At 42.5% G+C, this 23445-nt stretch overlaps 1 protein-coding gene across 1 annotated transcript; it reads right to left on the bottom strand.

Annotated features, from left to right (window-relative positions):
• Positions 1 to 20216: 20216 nt before the first annotated feature.
• timm8b (translocase of inner mitochondrial membrane 8 homolog B (yeast)) lies at positions 20217 to 23049 on the bottom strand. The gene is made up of 2 exons (XM_072692796.1): positions 22825 to 23049; positions 20217 to 20943 (listed from the first exon to the last, which is right to left on the bottom strand). Exons 1-2 carry the CDS (start codon positions 22939 to 22941, stop codon positions 20776 to 20778), a joined length of 285 nt encoding a protein of 94 aa, XP_072548897.1. The 5' UTR covers positions 22942 to 23049; the 3' UTR covers positions 20217 to 20775.
• Positions 23050 to 23445: the final 396 nt, after the last annotated feature.

Genomic DNA, 23445 nt, shown 5'->3' on the forward strand with positions numbered 1-23445 from the left:
TCATTTATTAGAGGTCTGAGCTTTAAATTGATAAGTCCACGTTGCACCAAGAAAGAGTTTTTAGGGTCCTTTAACCCCCTAAAAAGCCAATGTCCCACCGGCCCGCCGAAAGTGTTATTACAAACGCCTATTACCAGAGAATAGCCCCACCAGTTTGTACAGAAGTCTCTGTAGTTACTGAATAGAAAGCCCTTCTGCATTAAGAGGTAAAAGGCTCTTCACTATCTCTATGACAAACATGGTTCTTTATGGAACCAAAGGTGGTTCTTCTATGGCTTTGTTTAAAGAACCATTTGTGGCACCTTTAAGAGTGTATGTTGGTATACAGAGTGAGCTTTCATACATTTTGGAGGCAGGTCTAAGTGCATGAAGGGGAACCACGTAATACAGTTGTACACGTCCTCCAAGAAAAGGGGGTGGCTGGTCCTCGACTCACTTTGAAATAGCAGAGCTAGAATCGAACCATGACCAAAGAGTGATACACAACACTGGACTCATCAAAGGAGAAGTGTGGAACTCACCGTTTCTTGTGAAAACACTGCATCTCCCATAAAGTACCTCGACACACATCCTCAAACAGCTGCGGCTTGAGAGGAACTCCAGTGTTGGCCTAAATACAGAAGTAAATATTTGAAACAAATCTGAAGCCACTGACAACGCAAGCCTCTTTGGAAGTGTGGATGTAAAGGTCGTAATGCACAAACACACACACACACACACACACACACACACATCCACAGGCTTAAGCTATCACTGTGCCGCCACATTCTCGCCAGACTGGGCCAATTTTCACCCTCGTATAAACACCCAGACCATCGCACATAAATAAGTCTGGCTGACACAAACACAGGGGTAACTCTGGGTAACACATGGGCTTTGAGACTATACAGAAGTAGTCATGTGTGATGACTGTTATAGAAGAAGATGTTTTTATATGGTCATGAGGAGGTTTTACAAGAGACATGTTTCCTACATGGGCTTTTATTTAGTCTTTCCAGCAACAGAGGAGCAAGACTTCAACTTGCACTGACTAATTTTATATGCAACTGTATGCACAAAAGTATTGGGACACCTGCTCCTTCATTGTTTCTTCTGAAATTGAAGGTATTAAAAAAGAGTTTATCCTGCTTTTGTTGGAGTAACTGTATCTACTGTCCAGGGAGAGCTTTCTACTAGATTTTGGAGGAGCATTGCTGTGAGGATTTGGTTGCATTTAGCCATAAGAGCATTAGTGAGGTCAGAATGATGGATGATCCCCACCCCACCTGATCCCCAACTCATTCCAAAAGTATTGGATAGAGTATCAACCATCATTCCAGAGAACACATCAAGTGGCTGTTATGGCATTCCTGGTGGTTGCTGGGCAGTTGCTATGGTATCTCAGGAGGTACTCAGTCAGTGCATTCTGGCCATTTATTATACCGTAAATTCATCCCCCATGCACTGAAGCTTTCTCTGTCATTTCAGAATAATTTACAGTTATCTAAAATGTCTTTATTTGGTTTGTTTGTATGGAGAAGCAAAAAAGTTTTGATGGAATATGAAAGTGAGTATTTTGGTATGAATTTTATTCCAAATCTTGTTGGACACACAGTCATTTTGTAAATACTATATTTCCCATATGACCTAAAGTCAGCATAGGTGCAATGCGGTTAGCTTAGTCCAAGCATACTACTAGAGATCCATGAGGCCATAGCAGAAATTAGCATTACCCCAGAGTTTTGACATTTATGGCCTGAACTGAATGAAACCAGCCTCCAGCCTACAAGTAGAGCCGCCGTCTCTTTGGCTGCTGTTGAGACAACGGACAAACTCTGAAGCCTGACAGTTAGCTCGTCATACTTACTAACCAGTAATAAACTTGCACAAATTTAAAGAGGGTTAGGGGGACAAGTTCTTCCCTGAAATTACGTGCAATTTGAGGCATCTTAAGCAGGGGGGGGCCTGTGACTTTACATGCGGTCTTCCACATCAATGAGATGACTGCACGACTGCTTGCTTTTACATGTATCAACATTACGTAATTATTGTCTAGCGGGAGTTCGCTTCTCAGAAAAGGTCTGCTGTTCAGGTATCTTATGAGGACATTATTTTGCCGTGAGTTGCAAAAGAACTCTCAGATGCTTTCAGATATTTGCATACCAAACCTGTAATTAAACTCAAAACAGTTTATTTAGTTTCATTCTAGTCAGTAATGCCTTGCTTTATGAGCCATGGTTATGACGTAAACTAGTTAATGCAGCAAAAAGAAAGGAGCCCCAGCCTGCCCTGTCTGTATGACCTCATTTTCAACATGCATTTTAGCGCTATGGTGATTTGTTGATTATGCCACAGCACTAAATCCTCCCTAAATCACCCTTTCTTCTTCTTAAGTATTACTTTTGTGATCTTTGCTCTGTGCTGCTCTCGCAGAGGTGCCATCAAAAGAGATTATCCACAGCCTGCAGCAGTAGGAGAGCTGCAGAGGTTTAAATGTCTAGAGGGTGGAGCTATTTGGAGTGTAAAATGAACACTTACAGTCCCTGCAGTTTGAGTGTTTTACTAGCACATCATGCCATAGTGTAGCTTTGGTTTTAGCACTGTAATAAGAATATTGTTGTTATTATGTTTATGAGTCTTGGTGCAGTGTGCAGTTAGCTAGCTGAAAAGATTGTAGCCGGCCGGCTGGATTAGCTTTTAACATGGCATCCTCTTAGTACCTGCTCGTTTTACCGTCTTCCCAGAAGCGCACAGTGGTCCTCTGTCTTCCTTTGGTTGGCCTATCTCTCTTTTCCGGGTTGGCCTAGCATTAGCTTTTAGCTTTTATGGGCTCACCTTCATATTCTCTTAAAGTATTGTGTGTGGCCTTAAAAAGGCTTTTGCTAGAGGGATGGGTGTGTGGGATGGGTGTGTGAGATGGGTGTATGTAAATATGACTCTTATGGTTATGCAGCATTACACCATTCTCACAAGTGCTACCCTGCCATCTTCTCCAAAGTTACATAGTGCAGTTAGCAGCTTGTCGAGCCCAGAGTAGCAACGACAGCATCGCTGTTCTCCCTATTACAAGTCAATGGATAATTACAGTAATTGAAGCTATTATGTTAAGTTAGAAATGCTACATTGCTTAAAAAAAAAAAAAATCAAACTGGGTTAATCAACTCTCTACAACACCCCCACGGGCATACAAATTCCACAGCCCTAATCAGATAAGAATTAACAAGAAAACAGTAGCTTGACATTTTAAGGGTAGAGCAGGCTTAAATGATTGGAGGCTAAATTGAATGGGGTCAGTTGTCCCCAATGAACAGTATAGCATCACAGTTTCTTTCCAGGGAGCCCCATTATGATTAGTTTGAGGCTTTCAGGAGTTTCAGTGTGTTAAGTAGGGGATCCCTTAAATGTCATGCAATAAAATAGATATTAAAGTGCTGATATTAGCTTCACTTTGTTGATTTTCTGCATTTGACTTTTTTTCACTAATCATTTTTATTGCAGATATTTATGATGTATTTATTGTGTATTTCCAATTTCTTTTTGTAGCAGAGATATATAGGTTGCATATCATCCCTGTTAGACCAAAACCTCAAAAAACTATAATTATTATAATTATATATTTCTATTAGATTTTGGAGGAGCATTGCTGTAAGGATTTGGTTGCATTTAGCCATTAGAGCATTAGTGGGGTCAGAATGATGGATGATCACCACCCCACCTCATCCCTAACTCATTCCAAAAGTATTGGATGGAGCACCAACCATCATTTTTGCACCAACCACTTTGTTGATTTTCTGCATTTGACCTTTTATTCACTAATTATTTTTATTTCAATGCAGATATTTATGATGTATTTATTATGTATTTCCAATTTCTTTTTGTAGCAGAGATATATAGGTTGCATATCATCTCTGTCAGACCAAAACCTCAACAAATTATAATTATTATAATTATAAACTATAATTGAAATTTGGATCATTTCTAGTGGTCCCTTAATTATAAAATGTTGACACTTTAAAGGACAACTGCTATATGAAAAAAATGTTTTTGTGTGACTTTGACACAATATTTTTACATTATTATTTACAGTATTTCTTTTCTCAGCTTAATTTATAATTCAGCACAATACACTTCTAATGGTGTAGGCTTATAGCAACCCTTTCTTTTTTGGTCACTTCAGCGAGAGCAGGAAGGCTGAATGTCGTGATCGTCTGGGATCCAGCAGCTTTGACGTAAACCGCCTCGGCATCCTCCGTTCTTTCCAAGGAAAGTTTGTTACCATGGCAGCCAAACGCTGCTCTGGGACAGCTTGTGGCCAGCGTCCCATCGTTCTTCACACACTGCTGGAAAGACCAGAGTGCATTCCTGACCGGCTCTGCAGCCGGAATTCAATAATCAGAGATACATCTCTCATCCCCCAACCGAGCGAAAAGTGATGAGTCATATAGGTGCCTCCTCTGTAACGGTCTGAGAATTTCCTGATTAACATTGTTACGCAGCTTCGGCCTCGACACGTGTCGGTTTTCTCATGTAAACCATTCAGATATTTTTATACATGCAGAAAGCGTCCCTTCCCATTCCTTTAAGTTAATAACCATCCTGTACTAGCCATCATTGACGCCACCTCTGTACAGCTTGACCCACCAATGTGGCAACATTCAGTGACCAAAAACCACGTCCACCCATCTAAAGAAGGAGGGAGGGGAGGGAGGGCGTCCAGCCAGGGCCCTGGTCCTGGTCCTTCCCATCATAAATAAGAAAAATGTTTGAAGAAGCAGAAAAGGCCTCAGCAAAGCCACCAGGATGAGAGAGGCTAATGACAGTAGCATGTGTGCGCTTCCTCTCTGGCCTCCGAGCGCCACCGCGATGGCTTTCACAGGCCCTGTGCGGGACCCTAAGCCTCAGTCCACCCTCTGCCTGTCTGTCCTTTACATCAACATCAGCCCAGCGGGCTTCCCTCCAGCCCCTTTTCGCACATTTGCACAGGCATGATCCCATCTGCCACTGAAAACACCAAAATTAGCGTTAGCGTTTGGTTATCGGGTAAACAGCTCAGGTCGGTTTTATTTAGAAAGGGCTTTTTTATGACACTGTCACAAAGCAGCTTTCCAGAGACGTGTTAAAGGCCTCTCGTGACCTTAAGAAAATAACACCATAACACTAGAAAGAGAACATGGCTAGGAAAGAGGAGATGGCTGGAATAAGTCTGTCGCCATCGGGCCCATAAGTCAGATCAGGGACACAGGAAGTGGGGCAGCAGCACCCGCTGATTTCCGGATGGTTAAGCTGCATCTGCTACAAATAATAAAAAAATAATAATCTGAAAATAGTAAAGACATCTGTGTGCTTTTCTTAGTAAAAATGTCATATTTTTATTTTGTCTCATTTATTATTTCCAGGATCTGTTGCACTGTTCTAGATAAGCTGTATTTTCAATACAGAGAGGCTGTCGCTGGCTGTAATACAAGCAAGTAAAAGGCTAAGTTGAGGCCAGTTCTGTGTCCAAAAGCACACTGACCATGAGGCTCACGCAATTGGCTCTAATCTCACGCTCTTACACCACACTTGCCATTTCTGTTGCATTTTTAACAACCCCTCGTACCCTTTAAGACCCCCTCTGGATGAATCTGACAACTGATAAAGTTTCCTACAGCTGCCGCTTCGGCAATTTCCCTGATTGAACACACTCTGAACCGATGATGGTGGTATTTTGAAGAAGTTAGCTAGTTCAAGAGCTACTGAGTTACAGCTAGTCTGTGTGTGTGTGAGATCAGGGCATGCTGACGATAGTATCGACGGTAACAACAAACCAGTGAGGGACCACTCGCAAACTGAACAGTACACTCGCGTGTGCCGTATGTATGAGAGTAGAGAAAACACGCCCCAAACAAAGGCAAGATGGAGGAAATGTAAAAGGCCAGTAATAAAACAGTAAACCCAACACAACCAGTAACCAGAGAGTTCTTAAATAAAATATAATCAGTTTATGGTGCTACAGTGCCCTCCCTATTGTTTGAAACCTTAAGGAAACAAGGCCTCAAAAGAAGCAAGAGCTGAAAATGGCTTTATTAGAGGCTTGGTAAAGCATCACCAGAGAAGATACACAGCACCTGGCGATGTCTGAATCTCAGACTTCAAGCAGCCTTTGCATGCAAGAGATATGCAACAAAGTACTAAACATGACTGCTTTACTGTACATACAGCACATATTACAGTCATAAACTACATGTTCAAATGTTCTAATGAATGCAATCAGCTACGTTAAGTTGCACCCATTGCTGACACAGATGTGCAAATGCCTAATGCCTATTAAGCCAGAGGGGTATGTAAGATGCTCTAAAATCTAGTAGAAAGCCCTCCCTGGTCTGTAGAGACAGTGGTGTCCCAATACTTTTGTCCATAAAGTGTACTTGGATGTTATATGAGCTGATCAGCTTTTTGGCTTCACAAAGTTTATTGTACTGAGAAGCTAGCTGCATTCGTAGCTCTGACAGGGGGGTGCCGCAGACCCCCAGCCCCCATACTTCCAGTGGTTATGATTATAGTAGTAAGAGACAGCCCATTTCTGACACCCATATACATATTCTGGAGCTAAGACAGAGGAGACGGATTAAGTTTGTTGCCATCAGGCCTGCAGGTTACGTCCTGTCTACGAGCATGGTTGCCAAAATTGCTTTTTAAAGACGAAAAAAAAAAAAAAGGAACTGTGTAGCTTTCTCTGTGAACACTCAGCCCACTACTATCATCTGCTCCTCAGATGCTGAGACGTTTCATGGAGCTAAAGAATGATTGAAAACACAGAGATGGTGTGTGCATGACTCATCTTCTCACCAGTAAAATGTGACATCTTTCGGGTGAGTATGCAGTGTGGGGAGGGGTTCACCCTTACATCGCTCAGTTCCAAGTAAGTGTGAGTTAAGTGTAAGATTTGAGGTCATCTCTTTCTCGCCACTGCACAGCATTACAGCAGAATTTCGCCTCTGCATTAAGCCCACACTCCAGTGACTAGGGGCAGTGAGCACACACACCCTGTGGTGTGGCGGTGGGCAGCCAACCCAGGGCCCAGGGCACAGTTGGGGGTTAGGCACCCCTACCATGAATGTTGCAGAAAGAAAAAGCACTGTTTCTTCAAATCGCCAGCACCAGCTGGTTGAGATCAAACCAGCGAGCCTCCGGTTTTGCCCCCAAAAACCCTTCTCTTCACATATTCCAGCACAGCGTCTGCCAGGCTATATTGCGCCTGGAGCAGGCCTTGCTTAGAGGCCCAACACTGGTAACTTAGTGGACCTGACCCAGATATCGAACCCACAACCCCGTAAGCAATAACCAAGCTCTTTAAGCACTGAGCCACCTCACTGGATTTAAACTGAATAGTAACCCAAAAATCTGGCTCCATTTAGTGCTCAATATACACAATATGGACAAAAGTATTGGGACACCTGCTAATTTATTGTATTCCGGGTAATATCCGGAAAACTTCTGGGTTACTGTAGATGTCTGAAAGGGGCTTCAGACTGACTAAACATTGGAGATGTACAAAAAAAAAAAAAAACTCCCGAAAGTGAGTTTCCTGAAAAGAATGGAAGCTGTTCTGAAGGCAAAAGATGGAATCGCTAAATACTGAAACATCTGCTTAGTGCTGCTGTCATTTTCTCTTGCAAAAATTAAGGTGAAAAATGAATAACTTGACTGGAAATGAAATAAGTAAAAAGCGAATGACTTTTGCATAGTACTGTACACACTCCTAAACACACACAGTGTGGGTGATGCTCTGCTTAAAGAGTTCCAGCCACATCTGGACACCAACCCCCACGCTCACTGCATGGCTCTGCGAGCAGCATGGAGTAAAGTGCATTGGAAAAAAAAAAAAAAAACAAGTTCAGACTGATCCATTTAGGGAAAATATCATCCCTCAATTTTTTCCATGTTCCGAACTTGGACACATATATCCTTGTCTTCCATCAATATCTTGCATTATTCATTACAAAGGGGAAAAGCTCACTCTGATAGAGAGAGAGAGAGGGGAAAAGAACAGAGGAGCACTTGAAGAGGGAGGGCCTGGAAAAAAACCCTGATTGCCCTAACCCAGTGTTTACGGCTCTCAACGTTAATCTTTTTCTTCTCGAGCAAAATTAGACATGATGACAGCAAATATCTTTATGTGAGGATTTAAAACCCAAACGCCCTTAAGATCCACTAACCACAAACAGCTACTTCCAGCTACTGCATTCATCAGGCAGACAGACTGCATGGCACTTACACGGCTTAAGCAAAATCATTAACACATTTACAGGCGCATATCATGCTGGTGGGCATCCAGCTTTCTTGAGGAACTTGCTAGACTCTGAAGGTTGAGAGTTTGGTTGACCAGAATGTTTGCGTCACAAAATCCTGAATCATTAAGTTTTATTAACATGGACAAAACACATTACACAACCGGTTCTGCTAAGGCATGGATCTTAGTTATTCTGTTACGGTACGCTACTCGAATGAAAATAACCAGGATGAGGGGGAAAATAGCATGACTAGCACACTGAAAAACGGAAAAACGGCAGCTGGGATTGATGTTAGCATGGCGATTAGATTCATGGGCCGCCTTATATAGTCTGCAATTTGGATGTCCCTATCTGAGCAGTGTCTGCCATCTAAATATCCATAACTTCAGTGGATTATGTTGTCAACACAACTGGTGAAGAAGGATTTACAATCGGGGTGGCCTGTTATACAGAGGAAGAAAAGAGAAATGCTGCCCCGAGGTGGTGTTGTAGGAGTTTTACATCCACTGTAGCTCAAACCTAGGCTTAGGACATTTAACTACAAGGGAGTGAGGGGCTAAAAAAGCACAATATTAATTAGGTGCATAATAAACTGTTTTGATTGATGGTATGAAAGAGGAGGGATCTTGATGTATTAACTTAATGTGGTCCCACCTCAGTAGATCTAGAGGCTTTCAAGAAGAGCGTTGATTCTGTTCCTTAATTATTCATTTTCTGCATAGTTATTTCATTACAATAATGTATTTCATAGCTTTTATTATTATATTGTATTGGGTTTATGATTATTATGTGAAATAAATAAACATTCTAATATTATAAATTGTAATATGTAACCAAACATTCCTGTGGTCACACCACCTAGCTTGGTAAATAAAACCAGTCTAAGGACTATTTAAGAATGGGCTATTGACCTTGGCACTGCACTATATAGGTCATCTATATGAGACCGTACCTTGCCCACTCTTTTCTAATTCTATGACCTATTTGACAATTTGGGCAGCTAAATCAGTCAATGCTAGCTGCACAGGGTCCAGCTATACTACTAATCTACCTGATTCTCACAGGTCAGCTCCTTTGGGTGGGTAGATGTTACAGCCATAAGCTTATGTTTATGTTGTCCAAAGTAAAATCAGACAGTGACAGGAGAACATCTACATGCACATAGGTGCGGGCAAACCGTCGACTCTTGATTCCCCTAAACGAGAAAAACTCTTAAGACTCCCAGCCGCACTAATTACTGCGCAGCACTATTACAGCACTAAAATGTTAACAAGCAATAAGGTGTTAAATTGTCTAATTATTTGCTTGTAAAGCAGGCTGGAACAAAGGTTGTTTCATCCAGCCCTTGAAGTATAAAGGCATGAAGTCATTAGTAGCTCTCATTTTGCCCTTTGATGAATCTCAGATGACGCTAATATTGCTGAGGAAGGGGGGGAGGGGCATTACGACACCTAGAAACACCCAGGCCTTGGGCACAGGACAACCAAACACAGGTAAACACAGCTTTCCCCCACAAGATGACACCTGCTGGGTGGCCTTCCAGCAACTGATGGCACTTCAGGATGGCATCACCTCATCTCCCTGCCCTTATGAGGTCATATGAACTGCAAATACACCTGGAATAAAAAGCTGATCAGCTGGTAGCGAACTGGCACTAGCACCTGGCCTGAGGCAAGTACAGCAACTCCTAGTTAATCAAGAACTTCTTATAGGACTCAGTGCTTGCAAAGGAGAGGAATTATGTAGTCTGTTCTTGGTCTTTTGGCCATGCATACGTCAAACACGACTCGCACATACAACACAATGCCCTTAGCTGGATGGTTGCAATACTAGGACATGCACAACCTAGGAGGACACGGCCCCTGAAGTAAACACAGCAGCTGCTAGTTAGCTAGCGTTTACTATTGGGGTTTATAGGGTGTCTGTCTTCTGATTTGGGTGTCTCAACCTCAACCAAATGTACCCCTGACAGGAACGGTGATCAGCTGGTGAGTAAGCTTGTTGCTGATGTAAAAACAGCGAGTGCTGGCTGTAGCCAAGCTCCTCTGCTAGCATTTAGTGTTAAAGCAGAGGAGACGAAGAATCTGTGCCATCTGGTTTTGGTATCTTCACCTCCCAGTAAAGAGTCATGTCCGTCACTTGTTGACAGAGAGATTGGATGATGATGTAAATCTCTCATCCACTGTCTGAGGACACAAAAAAATGATCATGTGTAGCACTGTGTACCAAACATTCATGTTCTGACAGTGATGGGAAAGCCCTGTGTGTTGTCCTGGTTTCTTCATGGTAATGAAAGTTCAGGATTGCATGTGTAGACCATAGAACATTAAGACGTTTGCTGCAGACTAGGATTTACTCTGGTAATGAAAATACTTCATTCTCTAGTCTTTAAAATTTGCCTTACCAAGACGGCCTATGTCTTAGCTCTTAAGTGTAGTTCTAAGAAGATTTAAGGGCAGCTTATTTTGTTGCAGACTTACTTCACATGCTTCACAGTATTTCCCCTTCACAGCAACAAATACTGGGAGAATAATATAATAATGAAGTTCCTGTTCCAATTTACCAAGGCTGATAGTAAATACTTGTACCATTGTACCATTAGGAAACATTCTTTGTCAATTCAGGACATGCGTTGTTCATGATTTTGCCATCATGCCTGGACTTTTGTAATGTCTTATTTACTTGCCTTAATCAAGGAGCTCTGGCTCAGTTTTAATTGGTCCAAAGGGCTACGTTCAGGGACTTTGAGGGACTTCACTGCTTGGAGGTAGACAGTCAATAGACTGAGGTAGGTTGTCCTACAATATTTCCCTGTATGTTGGACCATCTATAAAGACTGATTTGAGAGTCAGTCTTTTAAAATAAAATATTGCACAACACAAAATATCTAAGTATCATTTGTAATCCAGACTCTCACTGAAACGCAAAGTGCTGTAATGTGTCCAATTGGCCACTCCCATCGGTGCAAATTAGCACCTCTTCCCCTTAATGTCATCTTTTTTTAATAGACACAGTAGGTCACCCTTCACCAAAACACCATAAAGTCTCCATCATGAAGACATACAGTGTGCTAATTAATAATCGCTGCCCTTGCTGGCTTACAGCTCCGTTTCTGACTGACCCAGCTTCAGAGGACACATCCCATGAATCAATCAAAGCCACTGGAGCTCCACCGGTTGGGTTTGGATTTCTACGCCGGCGTTTTTGTAGCGGTTCCCCCACACAGAGTGTACTGTCCCTCAGGTGTCAGTCTCACAGTCCACGGCATCTGCTTGGAGCTTAAGACACTGGGCCCTTTCTCTAGGGAACGCAGGGAGAGAGATGTGGCATGGACACAGACACATATTGCGCCAGGTTTAGATCCTATTATACTCAGGTTTTAATTAAGAGCTTGTTGATCTTGGGGCTTGGGTGCTTACAGTGCTTCTTTGTAAAGGCCAAAGGCTCTGGGCTCTGTTTCCTTCTATAATGAAAAAAAAAAAAAACGGATATGAAAGATGTAAGATAATGTTACTCCATCTTTACATTGAGGTAAGAACAATAATTTCACAATGGACAAGCCTCCAGGACTTAATGAAGATGGACACAAGTCTTCATCAGGATGGCCATCGTGTGAAGGAGGCAGCATTTATGATTATGCTTCTTTGTAAGCAAATCTTTTGGATAGTCCGGACACACGTATATCAACAAAGGGGGCCACAAATGTGGCACATGTTTAATTCAGAAAGTATCATCCCAAAAACACTGTCGCTAATATTGTTTGCCATCTTTAAAAAATGATCAAAGGATTGCAAATAGTTTCCATAGTATGACTTCGACAAACATTAGGAGTCAGTGCATAATTGAACATACAAGGCATAGCCTATTTTCATAATCTGATTAAGATGAGACAGAACAAGAACCCCGGAAAACAATTTGGGAAAGTTCTCCTTTTCTCTTGTCGGCTTCTTCGAAAGGCCTCTTTGATCATTCGTCTTCCTGTCTCGCCGCAACAGCGTCTGATGATTTTTTCAGAAGCTCCTCTTTTGAAAGGATTGTTTGAAGTAAGAACTGAGGCACACTGCAGATCTTTGCCGAGGGTTGGACCGAGGTCAACTTCATAGGCCCTTCTCCAACTTCAGTCAGACATACAGTACATCTGAAGATGAAGACATCAGGAGACAACAATTATTTTGTTTACTCTGACTGCCTAAATCAATAAGCTCTGTCCACTTTAGACCATTTAAGGCGTTCTCTACACCAGTCCGCTCCCTGGACCGATTCTGAGCTCGTTTTGGGGGAGAGGCTCATCATCACTGGTTTGCTTTTGCACAAATTTGTCCTTATTGTCCTTGCATCTAAACACTCAAGCAGTGGAGAATAGGGCTTTGTAGTGTCATGGCATGGATCACCTGCAAACAAGCATGTTGCACATAACAAAATTAACCAATCCGGCAACCCCACACGTGGCGGCAGAAGCGGTTAGTTTAGCTAACCGCTCCAGAGACCGAAACCTAAACCCTGACACCGATTTCAAGAGAACCAGAGATCGGTTCCTGTTGCCACTCCTGGATTACAAAACAGCTTTCATACTTCACCAAATGTACCAAACTCTCAAAAAAATGCTAGTGTGAAAATATATCACTTACCTCAAAAATGGCAGCTTTACAGGAAACGCAAACGCAAACAAATGACTGTCAATGGAAGTCATTTTAAAAAGATTTGATTCCAAGTCATTGTGAAACATTCATTGGTCCATTCATCAGAAATTTGTGAACACAATGCAAAAAACAACTGCCAGAATTGACACCTAGAAACACCCAGGCCTTGGGCACAGGGCAACCAAACACAGGTAAACACAGCCTTCACTCCCCCAAATGATGACATCTGCTGGTTGACCTTCCAGCAACTGATTGCTTTTTTTCCTGAACCCACGTCCTTGCTTGGGATCATATTCAGCTGAATTGTAAATGTTATCAAGCTTAACCGAAATCTTATCTGACAGTATCTCCTTGTGTTTTGCACCATCCATCTGTCCTTCCGTTTTTGAACAGTCCCTACCTTGTTGCTGCCACCCCCATACTTCACCATATTAATGCTCTTAGGTGTTCAGCAGAAAAAGGGGGTTTGAATTTTGGCAAAAAAATCCATTTGTGTCTCATCTGACCACAAAACCTTATCAAACATTTTACCTGGATCACTTTTTTTTTTATAAATAATCATAATAATTAATAATAATATTCTAATCATATGATAAATTAATAATAATTGATGTCACAGAAAAATTTCATATATAAACATCTACTACTACTATTCATGCAATAATCTAATCTCCCAATCATGTCTAATCACATCAACCATCAGAAAAGGCCTGAAAATGTGATCTCAGACAGATTGTTGATGTTTCTGTAACGGCTGTTCTCTTGGGATTTTAGAACAGCACTGTCTAGAGTCACTCTGAGTGATGTAATGAAGAAACAACATCCAGTGAGCAGCGGTTCTGCAGACAGAAAAGCTACAGTAACTCACATAACCACTTCGTACAAGTGTAGTGAGCAGCCAAAGCATCTCATAATACACAACACGTCCAACATTGAGGTGAATGAGCTACAACAACAGCAGAAGACTACATCAGGTTCTGCCAGCCAAGAACAGAAAGCTGAGGCTGCAGTGGGCACAGGCTCGCCAAAATTGTACAGCAAAAGACTAGAGAAACGTAGCCTGATCTGATGACACAGATGGGAGGGTCAGAATTTGGCACCAACAGCTTGAGTCACTGGACCCAACCAGCCTTGTGTCAACAGCCCAGGCTGGTGGGGGGGTGGTGTAATGGTGTGGGGAATGTTTCTTCAATAGCAATATATTGTTGCTGTAAGACCACACAGCCAAGTTAAGTATTGTTGCTGACCATGTGCATCCCTTCAGTGCCACAATTTATCCATCTTCTAATAGCTACCTTCAGCATCTTCTAATAGTTACTTCCAGCATCTTCTAACAGCTGCTTCCAGCATGATAATGCACTGTGACGCAGTTTAATGTTCTTCTGTGGCCTCTTGAATCACCGGATGTAGTTGAGTCCAATGAAACACCTTTGAGATGTGGCAGAACATGAGATTTGCAGCATGATAGTGCTCCTAAATAATCTCCAGGGATCCATGCCATCTTGTGGAATCCATGCCATGAAAAACTGATGCTGTTTTGAGAACAAAACAAAGGCCTATCAGCATTAGAATAGTGTTCTTTGTGTAGTTTTGTTAAGCTTTCTATGAAATATAGAATAATGTTCTATATTTACTTGCATTAAAGTGCTTTTAAATAAATCAGAAGAACAGATCCAAACTGTTGAATGGTAGTGTACACACATACACACACACAACTACTCATGATCTTGCTGGCCGGCAAGACCAGCCAAAAAAAAAAAAAAAAAGCCAAGAGTTGTGTGTTGTCTTGCCAGCTTCTATCAACCCTCAGCGTTGGCAGTGGTGAAGATTCAGTGTCTAACAGCTTCCTGCATGCTCTGATAAGGATCGCCTTAGCGTGCTACGCTAACCTACCTGCTTCCTCCCTTTAATTAACCCCGCTGACAGACACCCTGCCTACAAGACATGCACGCAGAAATCCGTCAAAGGCCACTTTGTGTTGAACACACCAAGGAACTAAAGAGGACGCGGCCTCTAAGCCCTTGATGTGGACCTCCTTAGGCCTGGGCCTAATCCACATGCAGCATATGCAGCTCAGAACAGTGGGTTTTGGGATTTCAGGGTTTCGGCTACAGTATATCCACACCATCAATCCACACTCAGCCTCCTTGAGAATGATTGTAAATTATACCTATGGGTTATGTAATACTTTTCAGAATTATATGAGCTTGGAAACATCTGCTGAGCATATTTTGCTTGCAGAATTGTTTTTATGTGATACCAGTATAGCCTGCACGTTTTTTTTTCTGTGTAATTTATCGTGACAGTCACTGTCCTTAAAAAAGGTCGAAAATAACCACACTGACAAGAAGCACTGAACTCTAATAATGACCTAAACCTAATATATGCTAATTTCTATGAGGGCTGATGGACCCTGATGGAGGATGTGTTGTCCTGCCAGCCTGGCAACCAGCTTTGTCCAGCCCAAGTTTTTGTATTAAGCCCAGGTCACATTTTCTAAAGGCAATTAATTTTTTTGGGAATACAATAGTGGTATGCCATGCAAAATGTGTGGCATCATGATGACATTCTTTTAATAAAGTCACCATGAAGGTTATCAATTCTATTGTATCAGTTTTAGTCTGACTGGTCGAGACATACTCAAAGCGTTTAAAATCTTTGAATACTTTTAAAATTTGTGTATTAATCTGTCGTCACTCTGGACTTTTACCCTCAAATATTGTGGGTGGCTCTGATTTTGGAGGAAATGCAAACAGCTCACATATTAGCTATTTGGAGCATTATGTAAAATGAAGAGCATAGGATTGTGTAGGACTGGTTGCTAAAATATATTTTATTATGTCTATATATATATATATATATATAGACACACTATATTGCCAAAAGTATTCACTTGCCCCTCCAAATAATTTTATTCAGGTGTTCCAATCAATTCCATGGCCACAGGTGTATAAAACCTAGGCATGCAGACTGCTTCTACAAACATTTGTGAAAGAATGGGTCGCTCTCAGGAGCTCAGCGGATTCCAGTGTGGGACTGTGATACGATGCCACCATTCGTCCAGTCATGAAATTTCCTTGCTACTAAATGTTGCAACAGTCAACTGGCAGTGGTAAAGTGGAAGCAATTGGGAATGATTGGGAGGTCACTTTCTCGAAACATCATGTGGCCTTCAGATTAGCCTAAGAACAGAGCGTGTAGAGAGCTTCATGGAATGGGTTTCCATGGCCAAGCAGCTGCATCCAAGCCTTACATCACCAAGCGCAATGCAAAGCATCAGATGCAGTGGTGTAAAGCACACCGCCACTGAACTCAGTGGAGCAGTGGAGACGTGTTCTCTGGAGTGAAGCTTCACGCTTCTCCTTCTGGCAATCTGATAGATGAGTCTGAGTTTGGCGGTTGCGAGGAGAAAGGTACTTGTCTTACTGCATTGTGCCAAGTGTAAAGTTTGGTGGAGGGGGGATTATGGTGTGGGGTTGTTTTTCAGAAGTTGGGTTCGGCCCCTTAGTTCCAGTTAAAGGAACTCTTAATGCTTCAGAGAGATTTTTGGTCAATGTCATGCTCCCAACTTCCTGTTCCAACATGACTATGCACCAGTGTCTGACCTCACAAATGTGCTTCTGGAGGAATGGTCAAAGATTCCCACAAACACACTCCTAACCCATGTGGAAAGCCTTCCCACAAGAGTTGAAGCTGTAATAGCTACAGAGGGTGGCCCGACATCATATGGCTTACGAATGGGATGCCACTCATTGAGTTCATATGCGTGCGAAGGCAGGCGAGCGAATACTTTTATATACACAATGACGTGCAAAGGTTTGAACACCCCTGGTAAGAGTATTTCAGTTCTTGTTGGGGGGATTTTCAATTTTCACCTGTTCTTCCTTGCAAAACATTTGGAGTAAGATCCTTATGCCACCTTGCATACAGTGCTAGCTACATATTTTGATAATGTTTAGGTTAGGGGGCTTTCATCATCCTGCTGTAGAAGCCCTCTGTTCATCTTAAGCTATTTACAGATGAGTCATCAAGTCAAGTCAAATTTATCTGTATAGCGCTTTTTACAACTGTTGTTGTCACAAAGCAGCTTTACATAATCAGTTAAAGACAGAAAACATAAGAAGACTTGAAAGATCGATGACCCCCAGTGAGCAAGACAACAGCGACAGTGGTAAGGAAAAACTCCCTCAGAGCTGGAGGAAGAAACCTTGGGAGGAACCAAGACTCACAAGGGAGACCCGACCCATCCTCCTCTGGTCAGAACTATTTATAAATTATTGATAAAAGTCACCAAACCATCTAAACTGTTGAACTGTTCTGATCATAATCATAATATAATAATCATGGTGTAGTATAACTTAACATAGTCATGGTAGTGATGGTCAGAGTAATGAGAGTAATGATGGCTAATAGTGGTAATATTAATATAGGCAGAAAGTTACGAGTCCATTTAGGTTTAAACATGGTCATTTGGTGTCACATGGTGATGTATGCTCCCAGAAGTCCATTTTCCCCTCTACCAGTGAAATGTTCCTGTGCCACTGGCTGCAGCATAAGCTCATAGCATGATCAACCCACCTTCCTAACAGGTGCACAGGTGTTCTTTCACACAATTCTGCTCTTCTCTAAGTGAGTTATGCCGTAACTTCATTTTGGGAGAAGGACTACAGCCCACAATCCTCCTTCTTACCCTTTATATACCCCGCTTCTCAGTCCAACCATGTGTCAGACAACTTCATACACACACACACCTCCTCCCAATCTCCTCCATTTCTTCCATCATTGCTGTGCTGTGCAGCTTGTTTGTTGGGACAAGGTTTGAGGAGGTTTGCAATTTATATCACCTGGTGTGTCCTAACAATCATTGTGAACTAACCATTGCCCTAACATGCTATTTACGGTAACATTGTTTGAGTGTTACTAGTTTAGTTAGATTGTGTTTGTCTATAATTGTGACCTAGACACCGAATCACATTTGATTAGTAATCAATGCAGAAATTCAGGCAATTCCAAAAGGCTCACTTACATTTTCTTTCAACTGTATATCTGTCAATGTTCTGTGTTCAGAGGCTTTTTTTAATAGGACCCCTCTGTAGTTTCCCAAAAGTTCACTGAACCTCTTTTACAAAGTCAGTGGAGCCCAAAAACAACGCAAACCCCAACCGTAAATTTTACAGTATCCAGTCATGTTTAATGAAACCACAGATGATGTAATTTCCCTGGTGCTGAAATCATCTACAGGCCTCTGGTCCTCTTCTCAAATAAATATCTTCTAGTCTTGATTTCCAGGAACAATACTGTCTGGAGGAACAGAGTCACGGCAATGGAATCAGCCACTGGGGAAGGAGGGCACAGTTCGGACATAAACCAGTCTGCCTTTCCTTTTGTTGTTGTTTTTTCTGGAAAAATGTGCAAATACCCACAGACACGACAGGTCTGCCTTGGTTCTTTGTGTGCAATTTGCATTAATCTGTCCTCAGTAACACTGCCAGACTGTACTAACTCCAGACACAGAAGCTGGGGCCTGACAAAGCCAACTATCCCCAGGTATTAACAGGTGGTGTTTTACATGCTGACTGTTTGTTAATATTGATTTGCCATTTGGTGAAATGACCATATTTGCCCACAAGGTGGCAGTGTCTGTTCTTTCTAACTCACTAGATAATAATATCCATTGTAAACAGAACAATCTAGAACATTCTACACATTTGTAGTGAGTAGGGGCATACAGGTCATTAATGCATGCAGGTGGCTGTTCAGCTGTATAAATACTGGATACAATGTGACTGATTATAGCACCACTCAATGAATGGAGTTATGTAATAACTAAATGTTCGGGAGGAGGACCACGTCCAAACTCCTCCTCTCCACTACTACGCACTGTAAAACCACTGCTCTCCCTTCTCCTTCTGGTGCCAAAACACACACCCCACCACCGGCCCTGCTCCTCCTGATGGTCCAGTTATACTCAACATCTACCTGGCAAAGGGGGGGGTCTGGCTTTTGGGTCCAATCAGCTCAAAGCCCCCAGAACTCCAGCCCAAATTTCTCAAGTTCGCCTTGCGAACGTGTCCAGCCACGTGTGTTTCACTGTAGAGGCAAAATTCCGCCGTCGACTGTAGATTAGCATTACAGAGAAATGTAGACATCTCTGCAGTGTTAAATGCACCAATGAATTATCAGTTTGTTCAAATCTAAGCAACTGTCTATGATGTGATCACACTTTCACTGTTAAAACACTCCCACTTTCATTATCTACTGTAGACTGATAATATTGCTGCTACATGTAATGCTATATACTTAATAGACTACCCCATGCTACAATACCAACTACTGCTCGCTTGTACATCCTTTAATCTCATCATGTCTGTTTATATATACAGATGAATGTGAATGCTTTCAGCTAGGTTTAGCTGCACAGCTGACACACATGTGCAAATACAAACACACAGTTTGTCCAGTCCCCATAGAAAAGGTATTTCTAATAGAATAAAACTTACTGAAGCAGATAAACATGAACCTATTGGCAGCATGCCTAATGCTAGGCGTGGGCTAGAGCGGTATAAAGCCTCCCAGCATTGATCTGTGAAGCAGTGGTACTGTGTTGGTGCTCCATCCAACACTTCTGGATGAGGTAGGGTGGTGATCATAAAACATCATGGCTTCATTAACACCCCTGTCACTGAATGCAATCAAATCCTCACAGCAATGCTCCAAAATCTAGTAGAAAGCCTGCCCTGGGCAGTAGAGACAGTTACTCCAACAAAAGCAGGATCAGCTCTTTCTTTAATAAACTTGATGTCAGAAGAAGTATTGAATAAGCAGGTGTCCCATTACTTTTGTCAATATAGTGTACATGCAGGGCAAATAGTGCCCAACGACTTTTGTGTGTATGTGCGTGTGTGTGTGTGTCACAGGCTTAAATGTGTTTTACCATCATCAATATTACTGTATGACACCCCTACCTGCCAGTGAGCATCCATACCATGTGGGATGCCGGGGTTCTAGGTAACTATGCTGTGCTACACCGATAAGAGTCCTTGGGCAAGACTCCGAACACAACCTAAATGTCGCTATGGGTAAGAGCGTCAGCTAAACGTTGTAAATGTAAATTGGCTGAATTTGTTTTATACACATCACAATCTCTAGTTCCCATCACCACTATTGTAAAGATGGACTCTGTTACTGTCTCTAAAAAGAACAACAAACATTCATTCGTTTAATCTCAGTGACTGAACTGGGTAGAAACTGGGAATTTTGTTGGAACTGCCCTTTCAGCATCAGGACAACACAGTGAGGGTGATGGCAAAAATCCACAAATTCACACACTTGACAAGTCATTTATTTATTAATAAACTGATCTGGTATAACTGCTCATATCACCTGTTTTATAATTAACACTATTTTTATCATCATACTTTTATAACTGTTTTAAAATGTAGACTGTTTTTCAGGAAACCTTGCCTGCAATCATATGAGTATCCTTAAGACATATTTCACTACTACCGCAGGGTCCATTGGGAGGCGTCCCCTAGCTGTCCTGCTGGGGACATCATACATGAATAAAGGAAACGAGGAGGAGAGAAAAAAAAAACTATGACCAACATGTCATGGGTTTTGTGTCCATCCACAAACACTGAGTCCCAGGCAGAAGGTTAGGCTTTTTCCTTCACATGACGCCAAACAGCAAATCCCAAGCCTGAATCGCAAATGGCTCCCTTCTGCACATACAGTGCACAGTCTGGAACGAGCAGCCCACGACCTAAGTGCACTACACTGAGGAGAACGGAGCTAATTTGAGATTCAGCCTGCATCTGAGGTAAAAATGAAGATGAAGTGGATGAACGGACATGCCTCCTCCTAGTAGTCCTCATTCAAGTGGGTCAGTGCGTGCCCTTCTGGACCATCTGTGAGAAGCGGTTGGTGATGGTCAGGGTGGTGTCAATGAAGCGCTCCACGCAGCTCACCAGACACGTCTCCGTCCGCGAGTCCAGCTTGGCGCTCGGCTTGTCCACACATTTGTCCCAGCACACGTCTGTGAAGTTGTGCACCTGTAAAGCAGCCAGTATTTAATGAGGGAACGCCATACTGACATCTCTCAGGTCTCATACATTGGCAATGATGCCAGATCTCATACTCATGCACATATTACAAAAATCATTTTTTAAAAAGCATATTAGTTTATGCACTATATGTCCAAATGTTTGTGGACACCCCTTTTAATGAATGCATTCAGTTACTTTAAATGGCACCCATTGCTGACACAGATGCACACACACAGTGTTCCATCCAATACTTTTGAGATGAGTTGTGGATGGGGTGGTGGGGTGACCATCCAACATTCTGACTTGTGTAACCATGAATGAGCAGGTGTCCCAATACTTCTGTCCATATCCATATTGTGTATGTAGAGTCAAGTAGCTCATTTAGGGAAATAAACTATATTAATATGTAATACGTCTTTTGTGTAATACACTGTCATCAAGGAATCCAGGTGCATCCTATCAGAGTAATGTGGACAGTAAGTGATCAATTACAAATGTCTGATCACAGATTACAGATGTATAAAAATCAAGGGTTTCCAATTGTAGGGCATTATTTTGGTAGATCACAGCAGGCGATGAGAAAGTTCTATATTGGATAACTTAAACCAATCTGTATTATACAGATTGGAGCTCTGCAAATTAGCAAGGTGTCCCAAAGGTGTCCCAACACTTTTGTCCATATTGTGCATGTTTAATCAACCAATCAATTACTTACTTAACGATCTTTTAGTCATATAGCAGCCCTATATCATGCATACAGCATGCAAGTACTGTACTGCCGAGAGTTCTATAAAACACTACAGAGACAGAGGAGTACACTGAGCAGCAGGCTGCTCCTGCCCTCTGCAGGAAGAAACCCTTATGCAGGTCATACAGTTCTGAGCTCCAATGTATTATTCCACAGCCGAAGCTGGCCAAGCTGGTTCAGCTAGCAGGAACATTTAGACCAGCATTACCACACTGATAAAGTAGCTTCACCAAACTAGTCAACCAGTATGACCAGCTGGTCATGGAGAAGCGGGTCATGCTGGAAGACAAGCTAATCCATGACAAACTGACCACTGCATAACTGAAAACCCACAAGACCCTCCTGATGTCTTGGCCCAAGCGTCTAGCCTTCACAATTTGACCCATGTCGCTCAGATCCTTGCTCGTAACACATCATCTTCAAGAGCTGACTGTTGTCTGCTGCCTAACATATCGCGGGCCTTGGCAGATGCCACTGTAATGTTCTTCACCCCCCCGGTCAGTGGTATTTTTACTTTATTTCACCTGTTTCTGTGGATTCTGTGTGTGTCATGCGTGCACTCTGCTGGAACACTAATGTTCCCTTTCAGAGCAATAAAATCTTACAATTTTCAGGACTAGTGCCCTGGGCTATTCCTCTGTGAAGGGTAGGTAGATGTCACGTTCTCCCCACATCACTGCAGTGCAATGCTGGCAGGTATTAACACATCTAACACTATGCAACATCCTAGCAACCAACAGGAACACCATAGCACCAACCTAGCAACCACACGAGACTGCCACCTTAAAAAGACATTGCAACCACCTGGTATACCATAGCAACCCACAAGCAAGGTATGGGGGAACCCATTCTGCGCTTTCTGGGGATGCATCTGTAGCTAACTGCCTGTGTCCAAGGTCATGGTAGGACACACAGCAGTCCCACTTTACACGACTGACCCCAACGCACTCTAGGAATTAGTGAGCACAGAGCAGGATCACCCTATTAATAAACCTTACTCTGGGGTCTAGCATGCACTTACTAAACACACACACACACGTGTGTTTCTCTCCGTATAATATGCCCTGCTGTGCTGTGCTAGTTGTGGGTCACTGAGGTCAGATGAGTAACCTTAGTGAGAGCACAGACAGCTCACTGACCTGAGCCTGAAACTGGGCTTTCTGCTGCTCCACAGCCAACAGCCGCTGGAGCTCCGCGGCCTCGGCCTTGTCCGGGGATCCGGAGGAGGACATGTCAAAACTACTGAAATCGGCCATCGCTCGTGTGCGGAGCTGAAACGTGTGTGAGGATATGAGGGACAGATCTCCGCGAAGGGTAAAAGACCACACCGTCCACACACTGCCACTGATCCCGGGCGCGCGTGTGTGACGTCACGTCCGACATAAGAGCACGTGGAAAAATCTCTGAAGCGGAAGAGCTGAGAAATAAATACACCCACACTTTACCCCACCTCTACATTCAGGATACACACCGATACACATTTTACTGTTTGTGAGTCACGCCCAGAAACCCTCCAAGGCTACAGCAAAAATTATATTAATATTTGGACATTATTCACAGGGACTTTTAACTTTTTTTTTTTAACCCTTTAAACCCCCCCCCCCCCCCCCCCCCATCTGAATGATCACCTGAAAATGTCATTCTTTGTTTTTGGCCAATAAAAAAATAAAACGTTGCATATTACTTTAATTATATTTGATACTTTATTGCTAGCAGTTTTTTTGACAAACTAAAACATGTGGAGTACAAAAATACAAAGC

The sequence above is a fragment of the Salminus brasiliensis genome, chromosome 1 (genome assembly GCF_030463535.1).
Source record: "Salminus brasiliensis chromosome 1, fSalBra1.hap2, whole genome shotgun sequence".
Taxonomy (NCBI): domain Eukaryota; kingdom Metazoa; phylum Chordata; class Actinopteri; order Characiformes; family Bryconidae; genus Salminus; species Salminus brasiliensis.